General features: G+C 43.6%; 1 protein-coding gene across 3 annotated transcripts in view; it reads right to left on the bottom strand.

Moving 5' to 3' along the window:
* The window catches only part of LOC139752130 (orexin receptor type 2-like), a 238320-nt gene that overhangs the window by 59768 nt on the left and 160708 nt on the right, over positions 1 to 17844 (bottom strand). For all 3 annotated transcript variants that reach the window (XM_071668048.1, XM_071668049.1, XM_071668050.1), the window contains one exon: positions 9101 to 10369. In XM_071668048.1, the coding sequence (XP_071524149.1) occupies positions 9101 to 9224 (124 nt within the window). In that variant the 5' untranslated portion in view covers positions 9225 to 10369. The remainder of the gene's footprint in view (positions 1 to 9100; positions 10370 to 17844) is intronic.

Here is a 17844-nt window from a genome sequence, read left to right as displayed (position 1 = left end):
GACCACGTCCGACATTACAGGCTAGTTTCATTGATAAGCTGATCATGAACAAGAAAGGGAAGGGTTGAGAGGGACGGGGGGGAATCGTCCAAGCAATGGAAGCAACATGGAATCAGAGGAGAGGAAGTACGTCTTGTATTACGTATCCTGCAGGAGTCTGCAGTAGAGTGAGGGGCGTCCCAGAAGAGAGAGAAGGTTGAGTGACCCTGTGAGAAGGAATCTGACTGCTGCTAAACGAAAGACGATGCTCTCTTTACAGAAAAAAAAAAAATGGAGACAAAATACCATAGGGCTTTCTGAAAGCGCCACAGTTCAGGCAAGAGAGGAGAGCAAAGCTGTCGAAAAGATTACAATATTTAAACAAGAAACTCAAAATTTCACCCGAAATTTGGAGAGAGAGAGAAAAAAATGTAGGAGTTGTTAGTGGGATGGAGAATACCAAGAGTATTTCTTACTGCGTGTGAAATATAAATCAAAGACCTTATGTACCGGTAGCCCACGAAAAACAAAAGAATGGACACAGACCTATAAAAACAGAAGGTGAATAAGGTGAATAAGATGCCATCCTTCACTATGTCACAGGATTATGAGTGGGCCTCTGGCACCATGTCCATACACTGGGCTCCAGGACCAGATCCTGGAGCTCTGTCTTTCTAAGGAGATGAAAATGCCTTTAATAAGAGCGTTAATTTTCTTCTATAACGACTCCCCACAAGCTTCAAGCTGGCTCACACAGCCCCGTCGATCAAGGAATGAGTAAAGCAGATGATATAGAGAAAACTACCAGCAAATAATAGCAATATCACACCATTTTATCATTTTCGAGTCCAAACATTTAACAATGGGGCCTTCATGGAATCAAACACTCCATATAATCAAGAGCAGCTTAATCAGATAATCACACAAAACACATAACGTGACTAATTCAAGTGGGTTAAAAATATTCGGTGTTTTTAAAAGAGGAATTTGTTATATACTAGAGACTAATAGCACACCTTATGATTACTGATATAGAGGATATAGACAATATAGATATAGAGGAAAACAGGAAAGAATAGTTTACAAAATAGCTCCTCGAAAACATCAGAATATTGCATCACAATATTGCTTGTAGATGCGCGTTGAAGCAAATATTTGTCCTCGTGTACTTTGTTCAGTCTAGGAGGGAAAACTGTGCTTTGTTAGACATGAAGTCTCGTGCACAGGTGGTGTTGGCCATCGTCATAGGCGGTGGAGCCAGCCAGCACGACGCGGAGGCGCTGAGGGAAAGTGCCAAGATCAGGGCGTCCATCATCCTTCGTGTGTGTAATGTCTATCATTTGTGTGTCACGAGGAAAGAGAGTTGTGAACTCGTGTTACCCCGTCTCTCAACCTTGTTTATATGTGCCATATCTTTACTCCTGTGTATCTACACACACACACACACACACACACACACATACACAGGTATCCATTTTATCGACCAGCTCCTGAGAGAAGATGATCACTTGAGTTGGGTGTGGGTCGACTGCCACGCCCAGGACTCGAACCCATGTGGATCAGACTTCGGGCTGACCCCTGTGTGTGTGTGTGTGTGCTCGGCTCATTCTATATCATAAACAAAGTTCTTGAGGTAAATTCATAAACAAGTCAACTTGACATTACAGTGTTTACGAAGGCTATGTAGTCAAGGCCAGTGCAGCGGTTCCCTTTCATTCACGTTAGTATATTCAGAAGACAAACACTTCATAGTCCGGTCAGAGCTGGCCAATACGTGTACCACACCTAAATAGATTCAAATTCTGCTTCTTGATTTATCGATCATATTCCCAGAAAATGTAAAGGCATTTCGCTAGACTTTAGTCTCCTCAGAATGCGCGTATATTCTTTTCATGAAGCAACAGATCAGGATACAAATGATTAAGTAATTATGTTTTAGATACTTGTTGAATTATTGATTTTTTTTTACGAATTCATTTATCCATCTACACAGTATTACGAAACTGCTTATCCACCCTTCAAAGATGGTTAAGGAGACGAGCAGTAAAGCCCCTGGAGAGAGAGAGAGAGAGAGAGAGAGAGAGAGAGAGAGAGAGAGAGAGAGAGAGAGAGAGAGAGGAACAGAACCTTCGAAGTCCGCAGATGTCAGAACTTATCTAGGTGGCAGAACCTATCTACGTACAGATATCATTAGAGAGATGTAAAATGTAATTAGGGACAGTTAACAATGACAGACGTGTATGGCCATGATTTTTTCTTTGGTCGAAGCCTCCACTTCACGAGAAATCCTTATCTTATCTTTACCTTATGATAATATCAGAAGCTCTCCTCCCTCCTTAATTTGATCTCTGACCAAATTGTCGTGTGATCTTCCTCTGCTTAATCAAGGCCGTTCACGGCCACGGCTCACAGACCGCAATGAAGCTACTTCGTGAATGAGAAGGAATGTGAAAAGAGCAGAAATAAAAGTAACAAATGGAGAAAACTGTGAACAAGTCGATGTTAAGAATAAGAATCTTAATGACGGTGTACGATGCATTCCAGAGGGCTAAAGAATCCTACAGGGAAACATTAGGTCAAACATGGCAGTTCCTCTACATAAAGAACTAAAGAGGAAGATCCGGGTGTTGCCACTTGAGAGGAGAAGCCCTTGAGTATGTAAACCCCCCCTCCTTCCCGATGTTATCTCATGTCCTTAAATAATACTACTTTCGTCCATCTTGTACCATCTGACCCCTCGCTCGTTTTATCATACCTACATAGATTCTGGCTCACTGGTGAGGAGGCGCAGGTAATGGAACAGGAGGAGATGCAGACAGAACTTGGAAGTGTTGCTAATGTTGCTAATCTTATTGTTTGGCATAGGTTTAAACCAACACACACACACACACACACACACACACACACACACACACACACGCACCAAACAGCCAACTCTGGCACACGTTAAGAAAAGGTCTACACCTGTACTAACCCATCCCACACACTCGACACACACCTGACCCATTCTTACGATATCCCTTATCCCAAAGTATTCACACATACTTATGAGACAATGCTTAAACAAATCAATGACAAACCATCCTCAACGCCGAATAGGAAAATCATGAAAAATCTAAAAAAATACATCTGAAGCAACTTTTCACCTACTCTTCACTCCCACTGACATGTATAATGCAATTAAAACTTTAAGAACTTACACCCAGCCCTGAGGATATATCAGACTTTCACATTAAATACCTTGGCCCAATTCCAAGCTAAACACTCTCAGATATCTTAAACCACTCCTGGGCGGCATAAACAAGATCCACAACGTCTGAGAACCTTCCAACGTAGTACTGAAACCCACTTAAGTACCCGACTCTCCCTCCTCGTACTGTCCTGTATCAACTCTGTCTCCAGTATCCAAACTGTTTGGAAAACTGATCCAAGACATAATCAAACAAAACAGCCCACTCTTGCGGAAACAACATGGCTTCTGACCTAAACAGCCCACTCTTGCGGAAACAACATGGCTTTTGACCTAATCAGGCTAACATCTCATTTCACACTGACCATGAACAACATACCCTCGATGGCTTCCACTCACCACAATCCCCCTCCCCTCCCCCTTTCCGCTATGTTGGCGGCAGTAAACATCAACAAAGCATTTGACACTCCTCCAGCACATCCACAGTTGAAAGAAAAAAAAACAATTGACACCATCCCCTCAGAACAATGAAAAATAAGTGGTTGGCTAACAACTTCGAAGCTGGGCCACCGAGACAGCCAGTCACAATGGCTTCACCTTTAAAATTCTCAAAGCTCGAAAATGGAGTCCCCCAAGGAGCATTTCTTTCTTCAACTTTCTTTTTGCCCTTCCTATATGACCTCCCATTGTCTCCAGCAGACCACAATACGAAGGCCCATTCGTATACAGACGACATCACAATCACCTTGCAATCCTATTCTTCTACAGCTTACAAAGGAGCCTACTCCTTTTTCCCCCACCCCCCCTCCAAACCCCAACCCCTTAGCGTTAAGGCCAGACCACCTCACTTCGTCCTTGGGTCTGTGTGGTCTGGGTACCTATGTAACACCCAAACACCACAGAAGCAATGATATGCAACACTACATTATAAATTGAACAATGGCTCACCAAAAGCGGAATGTGTGCGTCTATACAAAAGTCTTCAGTTACCCGTTTAACTCCAGACAGACGTCAATCCAACCCACACCCTCCTATGATTCTGAATGGCAAAAATCGATACTACTCAGCAATATACTAAGTATTTTGGTCCTCGACAAGTAATCCCCACGCCACAAACACCACCATCAAGACAACAGACACAACTAGACGTCCTCAGAACACTAAGGCTAGACAAATAGTTCACCAACATCTCTTACCCGCACAGGGAGCACATTCTCATTCAATATTCTGTATGTTTATAGAATCAGAGTTGATGTCAGCAGACTGACGGAGGACTTTTTTTCAGTCCACACTTTCCTGTAAGATCTCCAAGCCAGCATCTTGCCACAATGCTACACGGAATTCTTTTTCACTTTGTCTTTTCCCCTACCAAAGGGTGGAGTCAAAAGAAAGGGTTGGGTGTGGAAGGTGCCATATGCTTTGCTATTCCATTTCTACCGTTATGTTATGTTATTTTTCCTCTTCGCAGACGACTTCATTGCGCCCCAACCAGCCAGTCTTCTGTTATCTGGCCTCCCCACGTCCTCCCGTGTTGGTGTTGGTAACGCTCGGCCCGCCTGAAGTTCAAGGTGACTCCATAGAGTCGTAAATTAACTTGATGACAGGCTTGACAGACACACTGGTGAATAGGGCTTTCCATATGCAATGGAGCAGCTAAGCCCACAGCAACTTGTAGAAGGTAGGACTGACAAAAAAAAGTCATGTGTAGAATTTACTATGAACTCAGCAGCATATATATCGTTAAGATGTAGTTGAGCTGTTTTGTTATGTTGTATGTAGGATACTTAGATGAACTATTGCTTTCTTGATCCAAATGTAGAGTATATCATCGACGTACATCATGACATTCTGCTATACCGTTAAGAGATGGTCACAAATGACATTCAACAACATCCAGAGACGTTGCACACAACTCGAGAAAGGGCTATTGACCCGTTGCCAAGCTCAATGTTTGTTTGCACAGTTTGTTATCACCCCTAAAGGCAGTGTTTGTGACATGATTCAATAAGCTTAATAAAACATCATGGCTCGCTGCTTGATCAACGGTGTGTAGCTTATCTCTAAGAAAACGTAATAAACTTGAACATGGACGATCGTAAATGACAAGTTCACGTCAAAAGTTTCTCGTTGGTGTAAGTTGATTTTTTTTCTCTTAGTTTCTCAGTCAAGTGTTTGTTGTCAATATGCTAGGGTGGAAATTACTACCAGCTAGTAAGGTTAGCGTTTTAGATAGCCACTTTCTATGTCTTTATGAAGCTGGTCCCATTGAGGGAATAATGATAGGCGTAGAAATGTGATTGAGATTGAGTGGTTCATTTCGGTATTTTATTGACGTGTTCTACTGCATCTGTATCTGTTACTGACTGCAGCCTCAAGTGATCTCAGGTGAGGACAGGTTAGAGATGATGTTTCTCAGGTATTCAAGGGTCAGGCGGGAAAACTTGTCGCTCTTCTAAAATTCTGTTTACGTAAGTCCTCGCACCCTTCACTCATTTCAGCATCGAGTTCCCCTCCGTTGAAACTCGCGGTTAACTTACTAGCTCCAATTACCAGCTCTCCCGACAACACCGCTCGAGTCCCGGAACTACTTAGTGGATACGGTCTGGATCCCAACGTGCCACTTCTGATTCCCCTCCCACACACACACACACCTTGCTGACGACCCGGATTGATCCCGACCTCGCCTTCGCCCGTAAGATTCCTCAGCAGACCACGGCTACCACCCAACACCTTCCAGGGTATTCTGTCCTGAGGTGCGAAGTCTGTGAGGGGACCTGGATGTTTTTCACAGTTCGGGCAAAATGGCAAGGGCCGAGGCTACTGGTCAGCCCAGCTTTGACGTCTTCTACGAGAGACTCATCTACCGTTGCTCGATACCCTTTTAGGGAGCTTACATAGTTACCAGTGGGCCGCCCAACAACCACTTACCCAACAAGGGGGAAGGGAAGTGTTATACTTCTTGGGTTTAAGAGCTCTTGGCTATAGATAGAAACGCACAAGGGTTCTAGTGGTGTTTACACTGCCAAAAATAACTAAAATGAAAAATTTTACTCGTGGAACCCAGTCGCCCAAAAAAATTTGGTGATTTTAAACTTGGCAAATTTCAAAGATCTTGGCATTGCTTTTGAGAGGGAAATCTGGGTTGATATGGTCAATGAAACGATATGAATATAACATTGGAAAGCTCCAGTGAAACTTTCAAAGCAGTAGATGTGCCAATGAGTAGCAGACTCACTGGCGACTGTCAGGTTGACCAACATTACATGCAGCGTCGAAAGTGACCTCAAAAATGATTTGTCCGTGATCATTTGCATATATATTTCCTCCATCTTCAGCATTATTAATGAGATCCTCATCTGTGGTTAGAGCTGAACTTGATACATTCTCGTCGCAAGTGGGTTTCTTGACTACTTGGATGAGGGCACTATTAAGCAAATGTTCATTATAAATTTCTGGTAACTGATAAATAAAATCCCTCGTCTTCCTCTGGTGTCAGTGCTGGATGCCTATAAATTAGTCCAGCTGTTACTGTCTTACGAAGCTTATCTTTAATTTCTACAAAAATGAAGTCAACATTTTTTACGGCTGCAGTACATATATATATATATATATATATATATATATATATATATATATATATATATATATATATATATATATATTATCTTTTTTTTTTATTATTATACTTTGTCGCTGTCTCCCGCGTTTGCGAGGTAGCGCAAGGAAACAGACGAAAGAAATGGCCCCCCCCCCCCCATACACATGTATATACATACGTCCACACACGCAAATATACATACCTACACAGCTTTCCATAGTTTACCCCAGACGCTTCACATGCCTTGATTCAATCCACTGACAGCACGTCAACCCCGGTATACCACATCGCTCCAATTCACTCTATTCCTTGCCCTCCTTTCACCCTCCTGCATGTTCAGGCCCCGATCACACAAAATCTTTTTCACTCCATCTTTCCACCTCCAATTTGGTCTCCCTCTTCTCCTCGTTCCCTCCACCTCCGACACATATATCCTCTTGGTCAATCTTTCCTCACTCATTCTCTCCATGTGCCCAAACCACTTCAAAACACCCTCTTCTGCTCTCTCAACCACGCTCTTTTTATTTCCACACATCTCTCTTACCCTTACGTTACTCACTCGATCAAACCACCTCACACCACACATTGTCCTCAAACATCTCATTTCCAGCACATCCATCCTCCTGCGCACAACTCTATCCATAGCCCACGCCTCGCAACCATACAACATTGTTGGAACCACTATTCCTTCAAACATACCCATTTTTGCTTTCCGAGATAATGTTCTCGACTTCCACACATTCTTCAAGGCTCCCAGAATTTTCGCCCCCTCCCCCACCCTATGATCCACTTCCGCTTCCATGGTTCCATCCGCTGCCAGATCCACTCCCAGATATCTAAAACACTTCACTTCCTCCAGTTTTTCTCCATTCAAACTCACCTCCCAATTGACTTGACCCTCAACCCTACTGTACCTAGTACCTTGCTCTTATTCACATTTACTCTTAACTTTCTTCTTCCACACACTTTACCAAACTCAGTCACCAGCTTCTGCAGTTTCTCACATGAATCAGCCACCAGCGCTGTATCATCAGCGAACAACAACTGACTCACTTCCCAAGCTCTCTCATCCCCAACAGACTTCATACTTGCCCCTCTTTCCAAAACTCTTGCATTTACCTCCCTAACAACCCCATCCATAAACAAATTAACCATGGAGACATCACACACCCCTGCCGCAAACCTACATTCACTGAGAACCAATCACTTTCCTCTCTTCCTACACGTACACATGCCTTACAATGGGAGGGTATTGATTGAGAGGGTGGAGGCATGTACAGAGCATCAGATTGGGGAAGAGCAGTGTGGTTTCAGAAGTGGTAGAGGATGTGTGGATCAGGTGTTTGCTTTGAAGAATGTATGTGAGAAATACTTAGAAAAGCAAATGGATTTGTATGTAGCATTTATGGATCTGGAGAAGGCATATGATAGAGTTGATAGAGATGCTCTGTGGAAGGTATTAAGAATATATGGTGTGGGAGGAAAGTTGTTAGAAGCAGTGAAAAAAAAAAAAAAAATATATATATATATATATATATATATATATATATATATATATATATATATATATATATATATATATCATACATATATGTGTGTGTGTGATAGGCTTTACTAGACTCCTGCTCGTGGTAAAGGCGCAGGTAAAAAGTTATATATGGCGAGGTTGTACCATGGTCAAAGGACGAAAGGGAAAACAGTTTCATTAAGGAACATTTCACTCCGAGGAACCCGTTAATTCCCTGGAACTGGATGACGCCGAACCATGAAGCTGCAGGAGACCCATGGAAGATGATCTATGGTGACAATAGAGATGTGTGATGCACTGATCTTACCTGTGGCGTGATGTATGTTTGTTATGAACACCTAGGGCCTTTCAACCTTCCCCTGTCACTTGGTTCGTATGTCACCAGTGTCCATAGTTGTGAGTCATAATAACTCTGTCATTAAGATGTATGTAGCCCTCGGACCGTCTCTGTAACCTCATGTATTACTGTACTGAACCATCCTGTAATTTGCCTATTCTTATCAGTTGCATGGGGACCCACTCCCATTTCTGTAACTTACCTATATTTGTATGCCTGTAACTTCAGATTTTGTGAGTGCCTGTCATATCTTCCCCGCGTCATACCATGTGAGTGAGGGAAGGCAAGAATAGTCATTAGACTAAAGAAACACCTGTAGTTGAACACCTGTGTCCCATACTAGGTCTGTGGAGCCCCAAGTTTCCAACAGTGATGAAGACTGGTTTACACAGCTGCTCAAATCCTTCCACAGGTCTCATTAAGACTCTTTGATAACATATTCAGTGAATAAGAGGTTATGTATCTCACCTTCTGACACGTTTGGGGTGAGGTAGGGTGGGAGAGACGAGTAGGTCAGGCCCCAGACGTCGGCGCTGGGCACGGCCGTCATGACCGTAGGGGTCTCCGTAGTGGCTGCCGTCGACCACTCCATGTCTAGGGCCCCTCACAGCGCTGGGTGCTGGGCGTCGGGCGTCTGCGACACACGCGAAGGCGAGACGAATGAATAGGATTGATTTTCCTCTCACACTTTTCCTTTTGTATTGATAATAACGTGATGTGATCTGCCTATTCCAGAAGGCAGTTTGGTTATAGGAAATAGTTTAGGTGATAATATATTACGGCTGTAGAGGCAGAGGCAACTATTTCTTGATCTTTATAATATTTTTCGGTTTTTGTGTCTAAAAAATATTTTTCGCCGCAGCAAATATACATGTCCCATTTTCTCTCAATATCTTTATTTTTCTAAAGACTAGGGATTTACACTAATATTTACAATGCATTTACCTATATATACTGTTTATATATTATATCTAAACACAGTTGTTTTTTTTCAGAGAGACAGTATAAGATACATTGTCTAATCAAGGTACATCGATCTTGCACGGAACACGTAAATAGTATACACAGCAAGTGGTGGTGGAGGAGGAGTTCCCGTGTCACTGACAATGAAGGGGACACACGTTATCTTGTAGCAATTTCCACTTCACACTGACTGGCCACTTGAATCGTCTTCATCCAACGCTCACTTGTTGTCCGACATGTTCCATTACGGTAATTAGAAAACGAGTTTTCAGACCAGGGTCTCTTTACGTCTTGAGGAAACACACACACACACACACAGTAAATATCAACAAGTTTTCCGGTATCACACCTCACGGATATACGGAAGGAAAACACTCTTGACAGTTGAACACAGACTGCCTCTGGGTAACTGGGTCAGAGGGTTCAACACCGTTCAAGCCTGGCCACATTATCCAACTCCCTCACATTCACTGTAAGGACACACCCATGGTTATCTGCTTGAGAGAGTCCATGGTATCAGAATCGTGTATGAAACGCTGGAGTGCACGTATAGCAGTGCAGGGACGAGTGTCTGTTTCACTGCATCACTCGTGAAAGTCTGTTTCACTGCATCACTCGTGCCTCACTGCACGCCACAAGCCGTGCCTCACTAAGGGGAATGGAGGACTTCCTCGAGTGGTATCTACCTCCAAGACTGAAAGTCTCTGTTGAGGTTCATCTCTCTTATGACCAGCGCACCACCTCGCGATGCCAGCTCTCGCCAGCGGGGCTCCCCTGAAAGAGAATTGATCAAGTTATGTACATCTGATATGGTGACTCTCAATGTTAGAAATTGAACTAGGACACTCTTATGCCCTAAGTGAAGTAATAACAGGAGAATACTTACCAATAAATCGATTCTGGTGGAGACCTGACATAGGTAACAGCAGTTTTAAACAAAAGAATCAACAACATGACAGGATATATTAATAGCAAAAGATGATTCAATTATTGTCTTACTATAGCTTGGACCAGTAGCACATGTTTGACTGCTGTTTACCATGGTTTCTATGTGGAGACCAACCACAAGAGGATGGACCATTACCTTGTTTCCTCGAACAGCAACACTGTCCAATTCTCTTCTTGCTTTCGTCCTTCCGTCACTTCTATAAATTCTCTACGTTTAAGAGTATGGTCTACAAACATATGAGCAGTTCTTTTTAACCTCATTCTTTGTGCATATTCTTTTATGGTGGGATAACGAAGTAAACATTCAAGTGAAAGAGAAAAGAGAAATATATGGGCGGTACTTACAAGGAAGGAGTGCAAAATATTTGGAGTTGTACAAGAGGAAGCGGCAGGAAGTCAAGAGGAAGGTGCAGGGTTTGAAAAAGAGGGTAAATGAGAGTTGAGGTGAACGATTATCAGTAAACTTCAGGGAGAGCAAAATTTTTCTGAAGGAGATCAATACCGTGAGAAATCAAATGGGAATATTGATGAAGAGAGAGAATAGTGGTAACAGGTTGTTATGAGGTGAGGAGGAGATGGAGTGAGTATTTTGAAGGATTGTTAAATGTGTTTGATGATAGGGAGGCAAGTGTAGGGTGTTCGGGTGGAGGAGCTATGCGAAGTGAGAGAGTCAGGGAAAGTGGTTTGATGAAGAGAGAAGAGGTGGTAAAACTCTTGCGTAAAGTGAAATGTGGCAAGGCGGCTGATGTGAAGGCATTGCTGTCGACTTTCTTAAGAAATGGGGTGACTGTGTTGTTGACTGGATAGTTAGTATTTTCAATGTGTGTATGGACTATGGTAAGGCGCCTAAGCATTGGCAGAATTTGTACATTATGCCACTGTATAAAGGCAAGGGAGACAGTGTGTTCAAACTACAGAGGTATAAGTTTGTTGAGTGTAACTGGTAAGTTGTATGGGAGAGTAGTGATTGAAAGAGTGAAGGCATGTTCAGGGCATCATATTGGGGAGGAACAATGAGTTCTTAGAGTGGCAGAGGATGCGTGGATCAAGTCTTTACTATGAACATTGTGTGTGAGAAAAACTTAGAGACAAAGAAGAATTTGTATGCGGTAGATATAGACAAAAAAAATGGAATTGTCTGTCGCCATACTTTTAACATTAGTCAGCTCTATTTTGCTCGTCAAGGTGGTGTATATTACCAATTTTCAATCTTAGAAAGAGATTCAATACATTTTCTGAACCAGAATACGGTAGTGTACATGTTCTATTTGGCAATCTTGTCACTGCTAAATCTTTACATCATTCTGATCCTTAAATTTTCACTTTAGCAAAGGAAAATATCAACAGCTTCATAGTTTCTTTTTTAACCATTAGATTCATGGGAAAACATCTGAATGGATTTCACTCAGGAATCCTAAAACCAAGAGGCACGTAAGTGAGATTGGCACAGTGACATTCCTGGGATGGGCGTCCGTTGTATACAACACAGTACAGGCCAAGTTGTGTTAAAGTGCCAGACTGGCCGAGTGGACCACCAAGCTACCATTCCCTCTCCTGCTGCAACCGTCATGGCAATAACTTTGAGCGCCCAAGGTACATGAAGGTAATAGAAACCATTACTATACTTGGTTCACACACACACACACACACACACACACATACATATATATATATATATATATATATATATATATATATATATATATATATATATATATATATATATATACATACATATGTCTGTGTGATTCACATTATCTCTTCCAAGAACTGATAAATAATGGTGTGATAACTAAATTCCTACAGTTTCCCGGATGTCTATGTAATATTCTAATCATTCCCGGTAGAAGAGAGTTTACCAGTAAACGCTGGGCAACGTTAGTCAAGTGGAGTTTACTTGCGTGTAAAGTAAATCAAGTGTAGTCTATGTGAATGTAAAGTAAGTTAAGTGAAGTATACTTGAGTGTGCATTAGTTGAGTGGAGTTTACTTGAGTGTAAGTTAGTAAAGTTTACTCCCTGAGTGTCGAGTAAGTTTAGTTTACTCGGTGAGTGTGTTGGTTGGCTGGCGTGTCCGTGTGAAGTGTGCCGACGCCAGGGTAAGTTATACTGTGGTAACCATAGAGGAGCAGCGTAGGTAACCTAAGCCCTCACTTTGGTTGGTTCGAGCTACCCTAAGATGTTCGCCGACTCACGCCTTTTTTCAAGGTATGATTGCGTGAGAGAGAGAGAGAGAGAGAGAGAGAGAGAGAGAGAGAGAGAGAGAGAGAGAGAGACCGCACCAGAGTCTTTGCCTCTATCCCTGGGTGAGGGGTGGAGTCCAAGTTTAATATCGTTGCCAGCCTCATAAAGCCAGCCAGGGGTCTGGCTGCCTTGACACACCACAGGTGGCGGCTGGCTCACAGGTTAGGATGGGTACGGTGGACAGGACACCATGAGCTATGTCTCTGGGATTTCTAAGGCGTCCCACAGGGTTCACATTTACCTCAACTCTTACATCAGAGGAGTGGAGATTTCTCTTCCTCTCTCTTTTTGACATTTCCTTTTTTTCCTTTTTTTTATTATTTCCAGTCGGGCGTCTCTGCCTTTGGACTATGTTAACGCAGGATGAGCAAGAGTTACTCTCTCTCTCTCTCTCTCTCTCTCTCTCTCTCTCTCTCTCTCTCTCTCATTTCAAGTGGCTCAGAGGAGTGGAGTTTCCCTTGACGTGTTTGCATGCATTTCTCGGTACTGACTCAGTCCTTAAGCTAAAGTACCACTGGATGGCAGAGCGTGTAGCAGGAGGTTTGTATTCCTCAAAAACGACGTTAGATTCATGGAACATATGATGACTTTGTGTTGTGTTCCTCATCTGTGCTCAGCCTCATAATGAGGAATCATAGTAGGAGAGAGTGTTGTGAGGCTTTCGAGCTCCTCACTAATGTTCAGTCTTAGACTTAGCAAACACGAGGGTTGGGAGAGTATTACACACCATCTGTATTGCATATCAGAGACCCAGACCTTGTCCTGAGAGAGAACAGGAGGAGAGGCTGTTTTGTGACATCTGAAAAACACAGCCGTAACCAAGGCTTTACACCGTCAGAATATTGTATGATCTGAGGTTCCTTGACAGATGTAATGCCTCTGGTGTCTTGCAATATTGAGTGAGTGACGATCTTCTTTACGTCTGAAATGCACTCTTTGACTCGTATCTATGACTATGGTGCCACAATACGAAACGAAGTATGTTTTGCTTTTCCTCTCCACTGCTGTGAATCAGACCTTGAACAATAGCAAAAGTAAGGAGGGTTTATACTCTCCGTCTGTGTTCGTCTTGGTGGCGGTGTCTGAGCTAGAGGCAACATCTGATGCGAGACATTTGACCCTGACTGCTTGACCACGGGAATGACCTCCGGAACTTGGAGACAGAAGTCTTAAAGAAACAACAGAATCCAGAGTTATTCCACAGTTGTTAACAGAGTGGTGATGTATGTGTGGTATAAAGTATATACATAAGGTTAAAAGACGAGGCAACACGAGTGTAAATTTTTTTTCCCCATAACAAAAGCGTCCCGAATGTTCACGAGAACAGGAGAGACGAACTGATTGATGTACTGCACGAATGCTTAGAGACGAGCAGGAACCATGTCTAAGTCTGACCAGTTCGTGAGAACTCGCCAACGCCATTAGCTGGGGCGAGTCCACTAGTGTCAGCTGGGGAGAGTCCACTGACAAGTAGGGAGAGGCCACCATCAGCTGGGGAGAGTCCACTGACAGGTAGGGAGAGTCCACCATCAGCCGGGTAGAGTCCACTGACAGGTAGGGAGAGTCCACCATCAGCCGGGGTGAGTCCACCCCCTCTACTGGGGGAGAGTCTATCATCAGCTGGGGAGGGAAGGGGAAGTGGAAAGTTGTTGCAATAAACATATTTACGTTCTGGCCATCAGATGTGTAAAGTGGTGGCGCGAGATAGAGCACGGGACGCGGCTCCCGCCACCCTGACTTAATGAGGAGCCTCTGGTGAGAGATAATGGCCGGGTAGTGGGGAAGGGGCTGTTGTGGTACTGGGTGACGCTGGTTATCAACACGCGTCCAGGAACCAAACAACAAAGTTGTAAATAAAGATCCATTTTGCGTCGAGGAAAACAACGTGACTGTGATGTTGGTAAACGTACTTGTGTTCCTTTGAATAATGACACCACGCCTTTAATATGCCTTCACGCGGAACAATTCACAGCAGACTATTACATTTTACATTTTCTTTTTGTTAAATAATCCAGTCTTTCTTGAAGACTCTTGTGTTAGTCAAGTACAACTGTGTCGTAAATCACCCGCAACCCTTAAGAGAATCGTGATATGGTCTTAAGTCAGGATCAGTGACGTTATCTGTAAATACACATTACTCAGATTCACCACAAACTTGAGGAGGAAAATCGACAACATAATATTTAAGGTCAAAAGCTGCAAAGCTCTACTGGCGGAAGGGTTGGTAGCGCCCTCTAATGTTGTCAGCACTCTACGATGTTGCCAGTAGTGCCCTCTACTGTTACCAGCACCCTCTACCGTTGACAGCACCCTCTACCGTTTGCCAGTGCCTCAACTGTTGCCAGTTTCCTCCACTTGTTGCCTATGGGGGACCAACGTCCTACACCCCTCACGTTACCAACCAACCCCACCTTAAAAAAAGACAAAAGTCTATAAGAAGGTAAAAAATTCTCCCCTCCTCCCCCTCCCCCTTATTCTAAACCGAATCACTATCTTACAGACAGACCGAAGAAGGAATTTCCGACAGGAAATGGGAAATATTCACCTTTGAGAAATACGACCTACAACCCCTCAAGGGTAAAATGGCAATAGGTCGATCCTTTGGGAGGAGGAAGGGAAATACATCCGGCCAGACTCAAAATGCCTCAGCGGGGGAAATTTCTTTATAACAGACGGACGAAAATGTTAGCAAGTTTACGAATGTTGTTATCGGAATTACGGTTTGTTGGTTGGTTAGTTGGTTGGTTGGTCGGTTGGTTGGCTGGTCGGTTGGTTGGCTGGTTGGCTGGTCGGTTGGTTGGTTGGTTGGTTGGCTGGTTGGTTGGTTGGTTGGTTGGTTGGCTGGTCGGTTGGCTGGTCGGTTGGTTGGTTGGTTGGTTGGTTGGTTGGGCTTGAGGCCCATCAACTGCCAAAGTCATTAAGGCCGTCAACGTAAGCTTCATCAACCAACCCGTAAAATCTTTAACACCTTCTTCAGGTGTTAAAGATAAATTCTAAGACCACATACATTCTCGCTATACATTTTCGCAATTACTGACACCTACAGCTGTTCTATATGAACCCGGAGAGGACTTCCGATGACTCAGGCAACCTTATCTCTGGACAAGACGCGAACCCTTTGAATTATCTCGGTGTTATGACGTCTCCTCCTTTCCAGTACCTGAGGTTAACCTTGCTCCTCAACCACTCAGTGCCTTCAGGTTATCTTCCTGACCCGTTATATCATCTCAAGCACCATTTAACGCGCCATAAATGTGCGCACGACCATAGCAACAGCGCTAATTCTAGCAGGGGTGTGGGGGGGTTCGTAAGATGAACACGACCATGGCAACAGCGCTAGTTCTAGCAGGGGTGTGGGGGGGTTAGTAAGATGAACACGACCATGGCAACAGCGCTAGTTCTAGCAGGGGTGTGGGGGCTTAGTAAGATGAACACGACCATGGCAACAGCGCTAGTTCTAGCAGGGGTGTGGGGGGGTTAGTAAGATGAACACGACCATGGCAACAGCGCTAATTCTAGCAGGGGTGTAGGGGTTAGTAAGATAAACACGACCATGGCAACAGCGCTAATTCTAGCAGGGGTGTAGGGGTTAGTAAGATAAACACGACCATGGCAACAGCGCTAATTCTAGCAGGGGTGTGGGGGGTTGGTAAGATGAGCATGACCATGGCAACAGTGCCAATTCTGGCAGGGGTGTGAAGGTTTGGGATTTTCCGGAGGGGTAAAGTTACGTTAAATACTTCAGGGTATTTTGTAACCCGAAACCTTTTTCTTAATTCAAAATCGTAACATAACATACACTAACGCTTCTGTGTTTCATATGATCGAGGAAAATCTATCCTAATGTTTCCCCCCATAGTCGACAGATAACCAATAAATTACGAAGCGAAAAATGACACAATCTTTATGTAATGTAATTATCTAATTACATGCCTTAGTCAATCTACAAACAATTTTAACCCCTGAATCGTAATTAGCATGAGAAATAGTCCTCATATTGAGGTTTTAGTAATCTATTACCCTCCGAAAAATACGAAAAAGTATAGGTAATAGTTCAGTTTTTTTTTTATCCGAAAAAACATTTTTTTTTCAGAATTGCAACGTATCATATTGAAACATTTTTATACTAGAATAATCATGGAAAATATGTGGTAATTCCCTCTCTAGCAGAGACGCACCTGAATAATTCGAAGCTCACTGAGTCCTTTCAACCATTGCTCCTCGCACTTCCCTGATTGTTCTTTCTTAGACTGAGTGAACTGCCCTTCTTTTTACTGCGTCGTTCAGCATCTTCTTCAGGCTAACTGCGTCCAGTTGGCAAAAAGATCCGTGTCTCAGTCCTTCCGTCAGTGATGTGCGACGCCTCTCCTCCTCCTCCTCCATATGAGGACATTATCATCTTTCCTCCTCTTGATTCCCATCGTCAGTCATTGTCATTACTCCTTCAGCACCGGACAGCCTGATTGGCTGGACAATCTCCTTTTTTTTCTCCCAGGGATCCATGCACTCCTCTAGTCCCGTAATGCAGGTAAACTCAAGCTTTTCGATCTTGTAGACTTTTGCCTCCAAAGGTTCTTTTCTTTCTTCTCCAGATCGTCTCTGTTTTGTATACACTTTCGGACACAGTCCCACATCGTAGGAAAATCCCCAGTCAGTCCAATCTTCCTGCCACACCTCGTCATAGTGTGTGTGTGTGTGTGTGTGTGTGAGAGAGAGTCACTGGTTTATCATCTCCCTTCCGACCTTCATGGACGGCTTTCCACTTCAGAGGGAGCAGGTCTTCACCACTACCTTCCCGTCTCTGTCGCCATCGCTCACCACCAGCCTACGGCGTGAGGCTGGTGGCTTTTGGTGTCCTATAGCCTGCCGAAGGGTTTGCTGCCTCGAGATAAGAGACGTGGGATGTGGCTGGCGAGGCAGGAGAGGCAAGAGGAGTTTGGTGGACGAAGGAAAACGTGAGACGTATAAATTATGCTCACCAACAGGAAAGTTTGTGGCTCTTCTATGTGTGTGTGTGTGTGTGTGTGTGTGTGTAAGATACTTGCCTTAAAACCTTTAT

The sequence above is a fragment of the Panulirus ornatus genome, chromosome 12, assembly GCF_036320965.1.
Source record: "Panulirus ornatus isolate Po-2019 chromosome 12, ASM3632096v1, whole genome shotgun sequence".
Classification (NCBI taxonomy): domain Eukaryota; kingdom Metazoa; phylum Arthropoda; class Malacostraca; order Decapoda; family Palinuridae; genus Panulirus; species Panulirus ornatus.
Note: the sequence above shows the minus strand (reverse complement) of the source record. Positions and strands in the feature narration are given on the sequence as shown.